Below are 13541 nucleotides of genomic sequence, written 5' to 3'. Positions count from 1 at the left end.
AGTATGTGGAGTAGCCTGTCAGTGAATAAAGCTTTGGTGGATCAGCAGTATGGTTAGCAGCAATGCTAGCTCAATTGTTCCTGCCAGCAAACATTTATCAGTATGTAAAATGTATGTGTCTGCTTCGACTACTTCTGCTTCAGTTATTGGCATAATACATTTCCCAGAGTGCCCCAAGAGAACATATCTGAACCTGAACCTAGATTTTATTGTGAGGAGTCACATATAACTTTAGCAGCTTTATCAAGAAGCCTTTTCCATTTGAATCTGTTTGTTTGACACCAAACTCTGACATCAACCTTTTAGTTGACTAAAATATGTTCTGCTACCAGATTTGTCTGGACAACTCTGAAAACCATCTGGACATGACATCACATATTTGGCCAATGGTCCATGAGTAGAAGAACACTGCAAAAAAAAAAAAGAACAAAAAAAAAAAAAAAACAAGAGACACAAGAGACTCTGAAGTGCACAAATGGTTCATTACTAATCACCACATCACTCTCTTTTCTCTCTAACAAAGTTTCAATATGTTTAAAGGTGGATTTTTCCTTTAAAACCCCAAGATTTGTTGACAAAAATCAGATGCATGCCAAGCCAATCCTCACATAACAGTAGTTTGACAAAAGACATGTGTGCAGTATGCTCTCCTTGATCCAGTGGCAGTCCCCTGATCCTTTGAGGGTGTTATTCCACAAACACTGTACATTCATTAAAAAAAAAAAAAACTTTATTCCTGAAAATTAGTCCATTTCCAATCAACACAGTGGAATCTGCCATTAAAACTCTTACTTATTGCTTTGACTTTGATGTCTCATACCTCTTAGTAACCTGGGGCGTGCATTGCTGTCATGCTAACAGTCATCTCTTATTTATCACGTATCTTCTGATTGGCTAAGTCTTCTTGTCTCATCACATACCATAATACACAACACAGCTTTACTCTTAACACACACAGTGCCCTGCAGTGACCTTTAAAGGCATTTGATAATGAGTGATTCATATCTCTCATATCTCTTTGCCTCTGGTCTCTTTCTGTCTCACTGCACATTTGGGGATTTGCTCTTTTTGATCTTTTACTTTCTTTCCTTTTTTTTCTCTGCTATGCTCTCAGATGGTTGTACCATTTTGTTACGGATATGATGACTTTTTATGGAGGCTACAGGTTAGAAATCATGAAATTAGATTTGTTTCTCAGCTTTGCAAAATGTCATATTAATTGTCCTTTTACAGTTTATTTTTCTTCGCTTATGGTGTTTCTGAAACCTCCTTTTTTGATACGGGATATCTTCTTTTTTCCATGTTTCAGGCTTGATTGGGACCCATTTCTATAAATTCACAGATTAAGGACTTTATGACTAGTTTGCTCTTGAATTTGACCTCGGTTCAGCCTTTTGAATTTTCCAAACTCTAAATACTGCAGCTAATATCAGATAATTAGAGTGCCATGGCGATAACCATCACTGAACTTTCAGTTCATCCTGCATTTATCCTGCATTAGTGCTGCACACAGAGGAAGCCATTGTAAAAGTCCCTCTAGATGTTTCCTGCATCCGTTCTGCATTAGTTCTGCAGATAATTAATATTCTTTTACATTATCAACTCCGTGTCCTTTGACTGCTGACCCCATTTGATAAAGATTTAGCTCCATCTGATATCTTTGTTCTCGCTCTGTGCTGTAACTGGCGAGATAACTGAAGTGTAAAACATCTGATCAGATAGCAGAATAAATGACTATTGACCAGGCCTCTCATCGACTATCACTGTTCCTCTCACTGGCTGAACTGTGGACTCCCTGAACACAAGACATTTAAAGCATTTAAAGGACGAAGCTTGTGATGATTTATAAATACCATAAATATATCACTTAGCCCCAAGACCCTTTGTTCACATTGAAGTTCTTAAAAAATGTGATCCTGAAACAGCCGGTCACTCTAGTTTTCAAGACCCAAACAGTTGTTATCGTTGCATTTCTCAGGGTCTATTTTTTTAGACTCACTTCACTAAAATAAAATTCCATTCTCATAAAGCCAGTAACAAAGCCTTTTCTCAAAGTCATATGTGAGAGATTGAAGTTTCACACACAACAGCAGAGTGAGGGACTTGCAATGGCTGCTGGTGTACAACAACTCATGTTTAGCTAATAGCCTTGAAAAAATCAGCTTTTACTCCATGTAGTCCATCTTTGCCAACAGTGCATGCTAGAAATGTTAAAATTATATTTTGGAGAATAGTATTATTTCTTAAAGCAATATAATATGCTATTACCAATGTAAAGTCTTTTTTTTCTATTTGAAATGGGTGTTCGTTAATTAAATGTTTCCAGATTTAAGAAATATAGCTTTATTAATTGGAAGAAACAAAAAACAGCTCATGATAACAGTTGAGAGTAAAATGTGTTGAACAGAGTGAAAATGGTCAGAGGAAAACCAAACCGTTGGTCTTAAATCTCTGTCAGTCACTGCCAGCAGATTCCAAAAGAGGAATTTTTATTTTGTCTGAGTAGTACAACATAACAGTACAGTGAATTGTGAATGTGTAAATATAGTACTATATGTTTGGTCACAAATCTGAAATTTGTTTTGGTCATTTAACTCTCTGATATACTGTTTTATTTGTCTCATTAGGGAGTAATGCTAAGAATTAGGGCCCCATATTGCTGCACCGGACAGGACAGGTCCCTGTAACTGTTTCCTCAAAACATTTGCGGCAACTGCTGTCTGTCACTGTATGTCCTACGTCTCTGCTCTGCAGCCACACTGGTCAAGGCACATGTAAAATCTTACTGTGAAGCACCTTTGCAGCCCAGCTCTGTATTATTGTCTCAAAATGAGTTCATAGCTTGTTTCATTCCTTTTTTGTAGACATGTTTTTTCCTTTTGAAGAAGACTTCTTTCAATAAATAACACAAATATATTTATACGTCATATATAGATAGATAAACATGTATAAACTACATGCATTTCATATAATTTAAATAATTTATATATACAGTTCCCTCTCACACACTCGCTCCCTCCCTCCCCGACCCCTCTAAAATGAGTTCTTCCATAACAGCGGCACTGCACCGGCTTGTGGACCAGCAGCACATTAATGTGAAATATCATTTAAATGGACCCAAGATTTCTTCTGTAGAAGTATCACTTTATAGCAGAATGTTGCTGTTCACCAACATGACACATAATCCTGTGGCAGGGAGCACTTTGAACAGGAAATAAAATCCTATACATGAAGTAGAATTCCAAACAGGTAGTCCCCAGCAGGGCTTGTATTGTTTTCTTTACGTCCTGTGACGTTTCCTCGACAGTGCGCAGACGCAGGAGGTGTCTATGCGTATCCACCTCCAGCCCACTGTATTGCGAACCTGCGTCAGCGCTCGAACGTACGTCTGCGTCGTCTTGCACTGCGAGTTCCAGTTCTTGTCGTCAATGCCCCTGCAGCCACTTTTAAACGGCCTGGGGGTCCGACAGCGCGTCTCATAAAAGTACTGTTTGATGTCCTGCGTGGCACTAGTTTTAATTTTGGCCAGAACAACAACAGGGTCCCCCCTGGTGTCCACTGCTTGGGTTTTATCCGTCACCCACTGGCTCTCGCTGTCGCACACAGAGTATTCCCCACGATAGCTCTTGTGCTCAGCGTAACGCTTCTTTCGTGTCTTGTTTCCCGCTGCCCCGCCGTCCAATCCACCGCTCACAAAGTCGTCAGCGAGGTAAAGCGGCGGCGGCTGTAGCGGTAGCCGGTCGCTCAGCAGCACCCGAGGTGAGTTGTACCGCTTGTGCTGCCTGAGAAGGTCCGTGTTCAACAGCATCACCTGTTGGTCGACCCCGCTGTCACTGCTCCCACCGCTGCGGCCTCCCATCCCCCACTGCTCCGCATCGCCCTGCTCTTCTAAAGGAAGGTTTGCACTGAGGAGAGGAGGCAGCGTGTCCCTGGGCTCAGTGTCCCGGCTTTTCCCCTGTTGGCTCTGGTTCACTCTGGTCTTCCCCCTTGTCAGGTCAGCCTGAAGCAGCTCGATGATAAGGGAATTTAAGGGGTCGGGACTTGGCTGCTGCTGCTGCTGTTGCCCCTGGTGACTGCTGTCCATGTTGGTTGCCTGGATACCATAGAGGTACACAAGGACCATCACATACAGCAGGATGGACATCACTAGATTCACCTGCAAGATCTGCAAAGACAGAAAGAGTAACTTTTAAGAGATATGCACTACTTCTGATCTTTTAGCTTCCAAAGTTAGAACTTAATTAACAATGAGCACAAACATTAGTCTCTGTGTACCAGAGGTTTTCAAACTGAGGTGTACCTCCCCAGAGGGACGCGAGAGAGCTGAAGGGGCAAAAGTGAGAGATGAGGAAAAGATACTGTGTGAGGTGAAAGGGGCAGGTGCATGCCAGTGTTCTAAAAAACAATGAGAAGTTAATTACTGCAATTTGGCTACTTATCAACATCGCCAACATTTGGAGCTACAGCACTGTCTGCGACATATAGCTCACTTAGGAGAGGGCATAGTGTGTCCCTAAGCCCAATGTCCCGGCTTCTCCCCTAGGGTATCCCAGAGGACATTACGGTACTTGGCACACAATTGTCTTGAATGGCATTGAACCGAGTTTCTAGATTAAGACTTTTCAAAGATATCGTTATTTCGTCATCATTATGTCCCTCACAAACAAACGTCCATAAATACACTTAGAAATCATATTTAAAAGAAACTCCATGTGAACCTGCCTGAGGGTAGGTACATTCTGTGTGTGTGTGTGTGTGTGTGTGTGTGGGATGGGAGTGCTGCTTGTATAACATACCGTGTGGCCCTATAACTCCCATGAATCTGAGTAATACATGATAACACTTTGTAGAAGCATTTGAAATGTGCTGAATAAAAACCTGTCTCGCACACAAAATAAACACACACTATACCATAGTACCTCAGCTATGGAAGAGAAAACACGACCCTGTGTAAAACTTTGCATAGTAAAATGTAGTTTATTGATGGAGAGGCAGAGCTTACGCCCTGCGTAACCATGGCCTGTAAAAAACACAGACGCAAAGACCTGTAGAGCTACATGTAACACCGACCCAAACTGTTTTTTGTACCAGAATGTTTCTGCTGTGAAGTTAGCCATTTTTTATCTGTAGCCAGCCTCAAGTGGACATTCATGGAACTGCAGTTTTTGGCACTTGCACATTACTTACATATCTTGCTATCTTTACAATTCCTTGCTGGGTACTTCCCAAATATATGTTCAAAGTGGAAGTGATAGGCAAAGATTGCATCATCGCGCCACAGGTGTGTTATGGTTCTTTCTCACCATACCATCTTACTGCTTCCAACTGAAGTCCAAATTATTACCAAACCAGCCTCTACCTAAATCATCCACTCATCTTACAACAGTATGTTGAGTATCTGTAATGACTGATACTTGGGGGCAGTCACTGATAATCACCTTTAAATGATATGGCTAACTAGTTAGCAACCTATTTAGACATCCAGCAGACACAGCGACTTTAACATTAATTGAGAGTTGTGTTTCTGGTCTGGTCAGCTCTGTTGCTGGTTTCCACCACCTCCTGAAGGAAATGTCTTGCTGTTCAGCTGCTAAATGCTCCACTATGTTCACCAGCTGACAGCTACGTTACCAGCCTGTATGCTGTTTGATGCCGAGCGAGTAGAGCTCAAAACAGCTGCCAATCGTTGCATGATGTTACCTGATGTTGTAGCTGCCTAACACCACCGTTCTGTCTTTTTAAAAAGTATGACAAACAAAATTAGCTATGAGCATACTTTTCGTCTGTGCCACGCAGTTTAATTATAGTCTTCCCACAGATGCAGCTGGTGATGTTTAAGGGAAGTTGTTATTTATGTTGCAATCCAATGTACACACGTATGTTTTTACATGTTCCTGTGACAGATGAATGCCTTTCAAAGGAGAGGAGAAAACAAGCCGAGGGACAATGGACAAGCAGACAGCTGCGAACAGAAAGAGGTGACTTGTTCCCATAAGCGATGTTACAGCTGGATGGAGGGAGAGAGAAGGGCATCTGTTCAGCACCAATGTCACCTTACAATCAATGGCTCAGAAAACACACACACACACACACACACACACACACACACACACCAGGCTTTGTTTTGCCAAAAGTCACAGCAGATCATTTTCTGTCTGAAATATCAATGAAATATTAGAAACTTTGCTCAAAGTTATACCAGAGAAATTATTCTAACCATATTAACATCTCCTCCCAGAGATGTGCCATATAATATCCATCCTGATAATACAGGTAATTAATTGATAATTGATATATTCCGATCTGTAATATTGTAATGACTTCATACCATTACACACAGCAATAACACAATGTTAACAGCTCAACAGCCATCATGCATTCTAAACCAAAAGAATTTTTTTTCTTGTTTTGTCATATATAGTTTGCTTAGAGATTTGGGTGTGCTTTCCTAATAGCGGGGAATGTAGCCTGGAGCCACAAGTCTCAAGCAGAGATGACAGAGGTTTGATAAGCTCACATCTTTCTAACTCTACACCCACAATGGTTCACCTTTTCAAACTTCAAAGTCTTCAGCCCCAGCTGACTGACTCAGGAGACATCACTTGATTTATGACAGTTCCCTCTGGAGCCACAAAAAGTTTTAGAGTTATATACTGTAGACCTCCTTTCACATATCACATCGTAGGGCTTTAATGTTAAGAGTTTCAAACTTTAAAAATGCGTTATTTTAGTTCATTCATTGGCAATGATGGTGGCAAAAAGTATTAGCACTACAGCGTGGTGAATGGACAGGAATTCTAATATTCTATGAGATACAAAGTGAACACCATCTGCTTTTAAAGGCACATCTGGAAGCTATAAACTTTATTCATATTTGGGCTGCTTTACAGTCGTACCTTGTGACTCTGCCCCTCAGTCTGAAATAACCCTAACAGAAGCAGATGTGATTAGACCCTATTGAAGCCCACCCCCAACTCAAACTGCATATTTATATACATTCTGCTCCGGCCTCTTTTCAACGGGATCCCTGGGTTCCACCTGAGGTAAGTCACCAATGTGGCAGGACTGCGTATAAAAAAAAGTCGTGACACTTTGATGGTGACACTGACACAACCTTTGAGTTTTCATTCAACTTCTCTGCCTCCGCTAAACCCAAATGTAGAAATAAGGATGTCTTTGTAAATCGGCGCCTGGTCCGTGAAAACTGCATCTAGTCAGACAAATTCATTTTCCCTCCTGCTGCCATAATGGCAGCCATAAAAGCCCTCTGTAGTTTATGATGTTGACATCCTGGATCATGGAGGCTAACGAAGCACAGTGGGTGAGCAATAACTTTCTCAGTGGGCAGGGTAATAATGAGACTGTGTGTGTGTGCACTATATGCTGTCCTGTGTTTCTATACTCATAGTAGGAGCAAACGTCTGCACAAGGACAGGAGAATGAGGAAACACCTCCCCGCTGAGGACACTTTGCCCGTTCTCACCTCCACAAGAAGTTATTTTAGGACAAGGACTTGAATTTAGGGTTGGGCTTATAATTAGGTGTTGGTTACGTAGTCAGTGAAAGTCAAAGTGTAAGAAAAAAAAAGAACAAGGCTGACAGATGTTAATGCTGAGAGATAAAACGTAATAAAATACATTGGTGTGCAGCCACAGGATGTTATGAGTCCACCTGTTTCAAAGGCATCCAGGTGAATCTGTTTACTCCGTGTTATATCCTGTTTGAATGTGTGACCACAGAGCTAATAATGAAAAACAAACTCCATCTGTTTGCTCGTTCTTCTGTCTTTCTGGCAGAGGTTGACTCGCTTCACCAGCATCTGAAAATGTCCCAATTTCTTTTTCCTTCCTTGACAGTAGACTCAGACGTGGAGGCTGGGCAGCATTTAATGGACGACAGTGAGACACATTGTTGGAAAGAAAGACAAACAGGTATCTGGGAGGAATTTGTTGAGTCTGCATGCTTGAAAAGAAGCGGTGTCTGAAACCTCCTCGCCCCTCTGCCTCCAACAATTTCTAGAACTTTCTAAAATCATCCATTTACCACTTTCTGCAGTGCTTGGACAGGTGTGAGTGGGTGAGAGAGGATGCGGGATTTGAACTTTCTCAAGTTCTCTTTGAACCCACTTACACTTCATGTGTATTGGGCATGCTATTCAATGTTAAAAGAAAAGCGTAATTCTGAAGAATCTGGGAAGCATTCAATGGAAAAAAGATTCATTCTAGTCACTTACTGGAAATAGCCTCTGATAACAGCAACTAAAGTTACCCTGAAAATACACTGACATACTATCCATCTTGAGACAGGAAGAAAGGCGGTACCAGCAATTGAAGTACATACAATTAATGCTTAAGGTGTACTGCACTACTGTAGTGTTTTGTTCTTTATGAGTTCTCACAGGAAAAATAATGTAACTCATCCACATCCACTTTCTAGACAGGCGTAGTATCGAAAGTGATTCTCAAGTAGTCCTGGAAAAGCAATCATATGTGTGATCTGTCTACCAGTGGTGAATATACTGTATGGTGTGTGTCTGAATGTGAATGAAAGTGTATCAAATCCCATCTGGATTTCATCTGGATAAAAGACGCAGAAATTGTACCGTCATCCATCAAATTTCATGTGTATAACCACGTGCAACGCCATGAATGATGGAAGTTATTCCCATTTGTATAATTCAACACATCTCCAACCTGCCTGCAATGGCTTTTTGCTTTGCCTTTGAATTAGCAATATTAGATTTACAAATGAAGTGGTTTTCTTTCGAAACGACTCAAACTTGATTTGCGAGTGGAATAAAGTCCAAGATCCTGCTTCTGTATGGTGCATGTGCTGGTGCCACAAGAGAGACTTCAGTCGAAGGTTTACTTGTTCAAACAACACTCAACCCATTGAAAAATACAGAACCAGACCAATGAAACAAACGTAAAAGGGCTGATATTTTCCTCACAGCTTCGAATTTGATCTTTTGGAAGAGATACAAACACTTTTGTCTTTAGACGTGTTTAAACAGATCTTTGTATAAACCACTTCTTTTCAAGCATATTCCAACTTTCATTTTCTGTGCAATTGTTGACCCAGATGTGAGCTAAAACTGTTATCAGATGAAGTTACAACTTAGCTGACAACTTTGTTTATCAAAAATAGCAAATTTTCTGGAAGTGCTAAAAACAACATTGCATAGCTTGAGTTCCTGAATTTCTGGTGGATTCAAAGTGTTGCTGCAGCAATCTCAAAAAAGTGTGTTGTTGTGAGTGTCTTGGTTTTCTTGAGAAGTAAATGCACTGTGCATACTGTAATACTCAAGGAACAGGTTTGGGCAAGAAGAAACATCTAATGCCTCAGGGAACTGTCAGAGGATTCCTGACATTCATCTATAGGCCATCAGAGAGCCTGTGAAGTTGTGTTCAGGGGATGATATTCATAACTGGTGCTCATTATCAGCCTGTTATTTTTACGGTGAGGTTACTATCAGCATCCATTTCGTAAGCGGACAATTTTCCTTGAATTGAGAGATGTGCTTCACACTTAAATGGATAATTGCCCAAGGAAAATATATTTTTCATGTGACATTCAGATGGTACTGTGGCCTGAAAATAGGCACAGAACTGGGTAAAACAGGAAGGCAGTCTTCCCACACCACCACATTGCCCCATGTGACTCCTAAAATTTAATTTAGAGTTTGAGTATTGGCATTATCTGTTGCCAGTTTTTCAGCCATGAAATCTGTCTAAATGATAAATGCAGCTATAAATCAAGATAAATCTTTCTATTAAATCACAAAGTCTGCTTCAGACACTAACACAATAACACACAGGATCTTGAGCTTTTGGATTAGAGGCCCACTGTTTCTGAACTTAATACATAATGATGACAGGCAGACTACACCACAGTCACAGCTGGACTAATTCTATTTAAATCATCCTGGTACAGTCTTAAAACATGAAGACAAAAAATGTCTGTCTGTATCAAAGCTTATATACTGCACCTAACAGAGCACACCTAGCAGTGTGGCAATGTCAGGCGGTCAGTCCACCACTATGGTCCACACTGAAATATCTCAAAAACCACCAGATGTGTTGCCATGGACATTGGTACACATACCCTTTGGTGCTCAGGCAATGATGCATACTGACTTTGGTGATGCCCACAAGGTTTCTCTCTGGCAGCCGCATCTCAAATGTCTCAGCTTCCTTAAACAGGGATGGTTTCAAAACAGTTCCTGCTCACAGCCCTACCATAGAAACGTATTGTAAACACTGTGCGTGACACTCTGCCATCTCATCCTCTGAGTCACTATCCAGAGTTCACGTCCATAGATGGGTGTTTGAACGTAAATTAACTGGTAAATTCTAAGATTAGTCTTAATCTTCAGCATACACAGCATATCACTGTGGTCACTGCAGCAATCCACCGTACACTAACTCACACACCTTCAGTTGAGGAGTGAACTTGCCCTCACAGTGGGAGCCGCTGACCTTCATCTTCAGAACTACATCATCAACAGAAAGCATTTTTTTGTTTTCACTCATGCTATGACAGCACATTAGCCACCACATGACTAAGGATGACGTTTTTTATCCACCTTGATTGAATGTCACAGACACACAAATCAGACAGCTGAGGACAGGTAGGGGCAGGTATTAAAGTCTGTGCCAACATCTTAAGATTATACAAAAAAAGAACCAGTTTCCTTTTACTGAAATGTCAGAATGATTTGGATAATCTTTCCCCTCAGGCGGTGACGAGGGAGAGAGAAGAAAAGTTGTCGGTCGCCGGGACAAAAAGGAGGGAAGTCTTGAAGGAAAGGATGAAAGGAGGAGAGCAAAACGTAATGATGTGTTTGATCATTAGCGGATTAACACAGGTGTTTTTGTTCCCTGCGTCACGTTTTGATTCACCTGTAATCAGACCACGCATGACAGCAACTTCTAAAGGCCAACTCACACCGGACGCGGAACGGAAGCGGAACGGTACCGCCGCGGTCACCGTAGCAAATAGAATCCAGTCTAGTCAATGAGAGCACTCACACCGGGCGCGGATCAGACGCGGATCAGAAGCGTCCCAGAAGCGGCTCTCCGCGCCACGGCGCGAGCTTTCCGCAGGATTTCTATTTCTTCCGCGAGCCGCGGCTGAACCTCGTAAATTTCAACAGAGCACTGCGCACCAGACAGGAAACCGGGCCTTGAATCAACGTAATAAACTTCCGCCCCCTTTCAAAATAAAACACAATACTCAGTTCATGTAGCTTTTTACAACTTCACATCAACGTTACGTCATGACCGGTGGCACCAGGTGATCAAAGATCGATCAAAGGGTCTCAACGAGAGACTAATTGTTGAAGTGGAACAACACACAATCATTTATGACACAACAGATGCTTTTTATAATCTCCTCCACGTCGGAGAAGCAAAGTCAGCTGTTTGTTGTTGTTGTTTTCTTTATACACGGTTTATCGCGGGGTCTCGGGTATGTCCAGGATTCTCGCGTGATCTCGTGATCTCGCGCGAATACGGCCGGCTCGCTCCGCTGCCGTTCCGCGGCTGATCCGCGTCCGGTGTGAGTTGACGCCGGGCAAAGTACCGTTCCGCTTCCGTTACGCTTCCGTTCCACGTTCGGTGTGAGTCCCGTGTAACACTGCACATTTCTGATCCTGCAACATCCAAAGATGCACATTTTAAACTAGTGTGAGTGCTGGACTGTAGCTGTGATGAATAAACAGTGACATTTTGGCACTTTTTCCACGTGTGGAACACTTCTTGTCAGTGTACACACATGGAGCGAGCCGGACATTTTTTTGCCTTTACAAACTGAAACTTGTACAATAAAATAACAATAAAAAGAATACAAGTCAGTTCTTTACGTCCCATTTTTCGCCTTCAACTTTTATCCAGCGAGGGAAGAATGCAATGACCTGCTACACATGCAAAGAAAAATAAATTTGCGCCACCACCTGACCCACCATCACAAGACCTTGTTATAATTTACAGATACGTCAGAAACTTGTCAGGACAAATTAAAATGATTACAGGTGGCACAATGAAAACAAGGCCTCGTGATAAAGTTTTATTTTAAGAGATGAGTTTGCGGTGTTTCTCTCCCTCTCTTTGCTCTCTTCATATCTTCAGATTAGGAGGCTCAGGACCCATTAGGTCAGTGTCCAGCCCGCCTCCCGCCTCCATCTGACATTATCCCTTTCTCATCCTCTCATCATCTCACACTCTGATCTGCTCATATTCATCCTCACTCCTCTCCTTTCTCTATCCGCTTCTCTAAAGCCCTTCTCACACACAGGAAGAAGTATTTTGTAACTCGTTCAAAACTCTCAAAATTCTTAGAATCAATTTTTTTTGTCTTTTTCAAACTATTGAAGCAATTTTTCACTTTTCTAACTAAAGATGGTCTAGCATTTTAAAAAAAAAGCACAATCTCCACTTTTAGTACAAATCAAATATCCACAGTCTAGTGTAAACTGAGCATACAGAGGTACGTGTGTGCATTTTTTTTTTTTAACTTTCTAAGCCCCTTCCTCTGCCCGTCTTTTTGCCCGTTTCTCTCGCCATTTCCAAAATACCCGCACTAATCATTTCCTAGAAAATAGAGCCGGTGCAAATCACCAGGATCCTCGTCTCACCTGCTCTTCACGCTCACTGGAGGTGTTAATCTGGAACACGCTTGAAGTCGAGTGCTGTCGTGCAAAGAGACGCACATAAATTCACAGCAGGTAGGCATACATGTGAAAGAGCAGATCTGTAAGATGGAAGAGGTGCCCTGCGGTGACATTTCAAACACAAATGTGTCTCTTGCATGCAGTCTGTAGGAGCCTGCAGGTAGAAGCTGCAGGCTCATGCCCCCTTGAGCTGTTAACTCCTGAGGGATTGATGCAGATAATCAGCCTCAGTGCGGAGGCGTCTTAGCAGGAGCACAGACGGGTTTCCTCGGCGGTGACGTGACAGATGACTGATAGGCTGTCTCATAAATATGAGGCCATGCACACGGATGATATGCATGCAAAATTATGAGATATGAGCAAGGGTGCACATTATTTTGGAGGTGGAGCCTGTGGCAATCATGTCGACTGTGGATCATGTCGGGGTTTGTTCTGTTTTTGTGTGCATCGGAACTTTTGAGTGATGTGGAGCGACGTCAGACACGCTGCTTTTTGTAGCAGAGGAAAACAATGTGTTTGACTTTTGTGTTTTTATGAGCAGGTGCACCTCATCTCTAAACTGAAGTCAGCGTGTACACCTCTAAAACAACCCTCCTGCCTGTATGTGCACGTCTGTGGTTGTTTATGCATGTGTGGCGGATCATTACGGAAACAGATAGAACAGAAGAGAAGGCCAATTCAAACAAACATGACCCAACAGCAGCCACCTCATCACTTCAAGATAAAAGAGACATCTGCCTTCCATGTAATTAGAGTTTTACATGTTAATGCCAAGAACAACATGGCCCACTCGAGGGCTCCAACGTCTACTCTAGTAAAGTGTAGTGATGAATCCACCTCATCTCTTCTACATATACATGAATGACAGCTA

At 42.0% G+C, this 13541-nt stretch overlaps 1 protein-coding gene across 2 annotated transcripts in view; it reads right to left on the bottom strand.

Moving 5' to 3' along the window:
• Nucleotides 1-461: 461 nt before the first annotated feature.
• The window catches only part of ntf3 (neurotrophin 3), a 32867-nt gene continuing 19787 nt past the window's right edge, over nucleotides 462-13541 (bottom strand). The window contains exons 1-2 of one of the 2 annotated variants that reach the window (XM_027278415.1): nucleotides 12635-12856; nucleotides 462-4165 (exon numbers count right to left, since the gene is read on the bottom strand). In XM_027278415.1, coding sequence (XP_027134216.1) covers nucleotides 3281-4144 — 864 coding nt within the window. In that variant the 5' untranslated portion in view covers nucleotides 4145-4165; nucleotides 12635-12856 and the 3' untranslated portion in view covers nucleotides 462-3280. Of the gene's footprint in view, nucleotides 4166-12634; nucleotides 12857-13541 lie in introns of those variants that run through there. The other variant, XM_019265583.2, reaches the window with a different exon arrangement.

This window comes from Larimichthys crocea, chromosome III, assembly GCF_000972845.2.
Source record: "Larimichthys crocea isolate SSNF chromosome III, L_crocea_2.0, whole genome shotgun sequence".
Classification (NCBI taxonomy): Eukaryota; Metazoa; Chordata; class Actinopteri; family Sciaenidae; genus Larimichthys; species Larimichthys crocea.
This window is presented reverse-complemented; position numbering and strand designations above follow the sequence as displayed.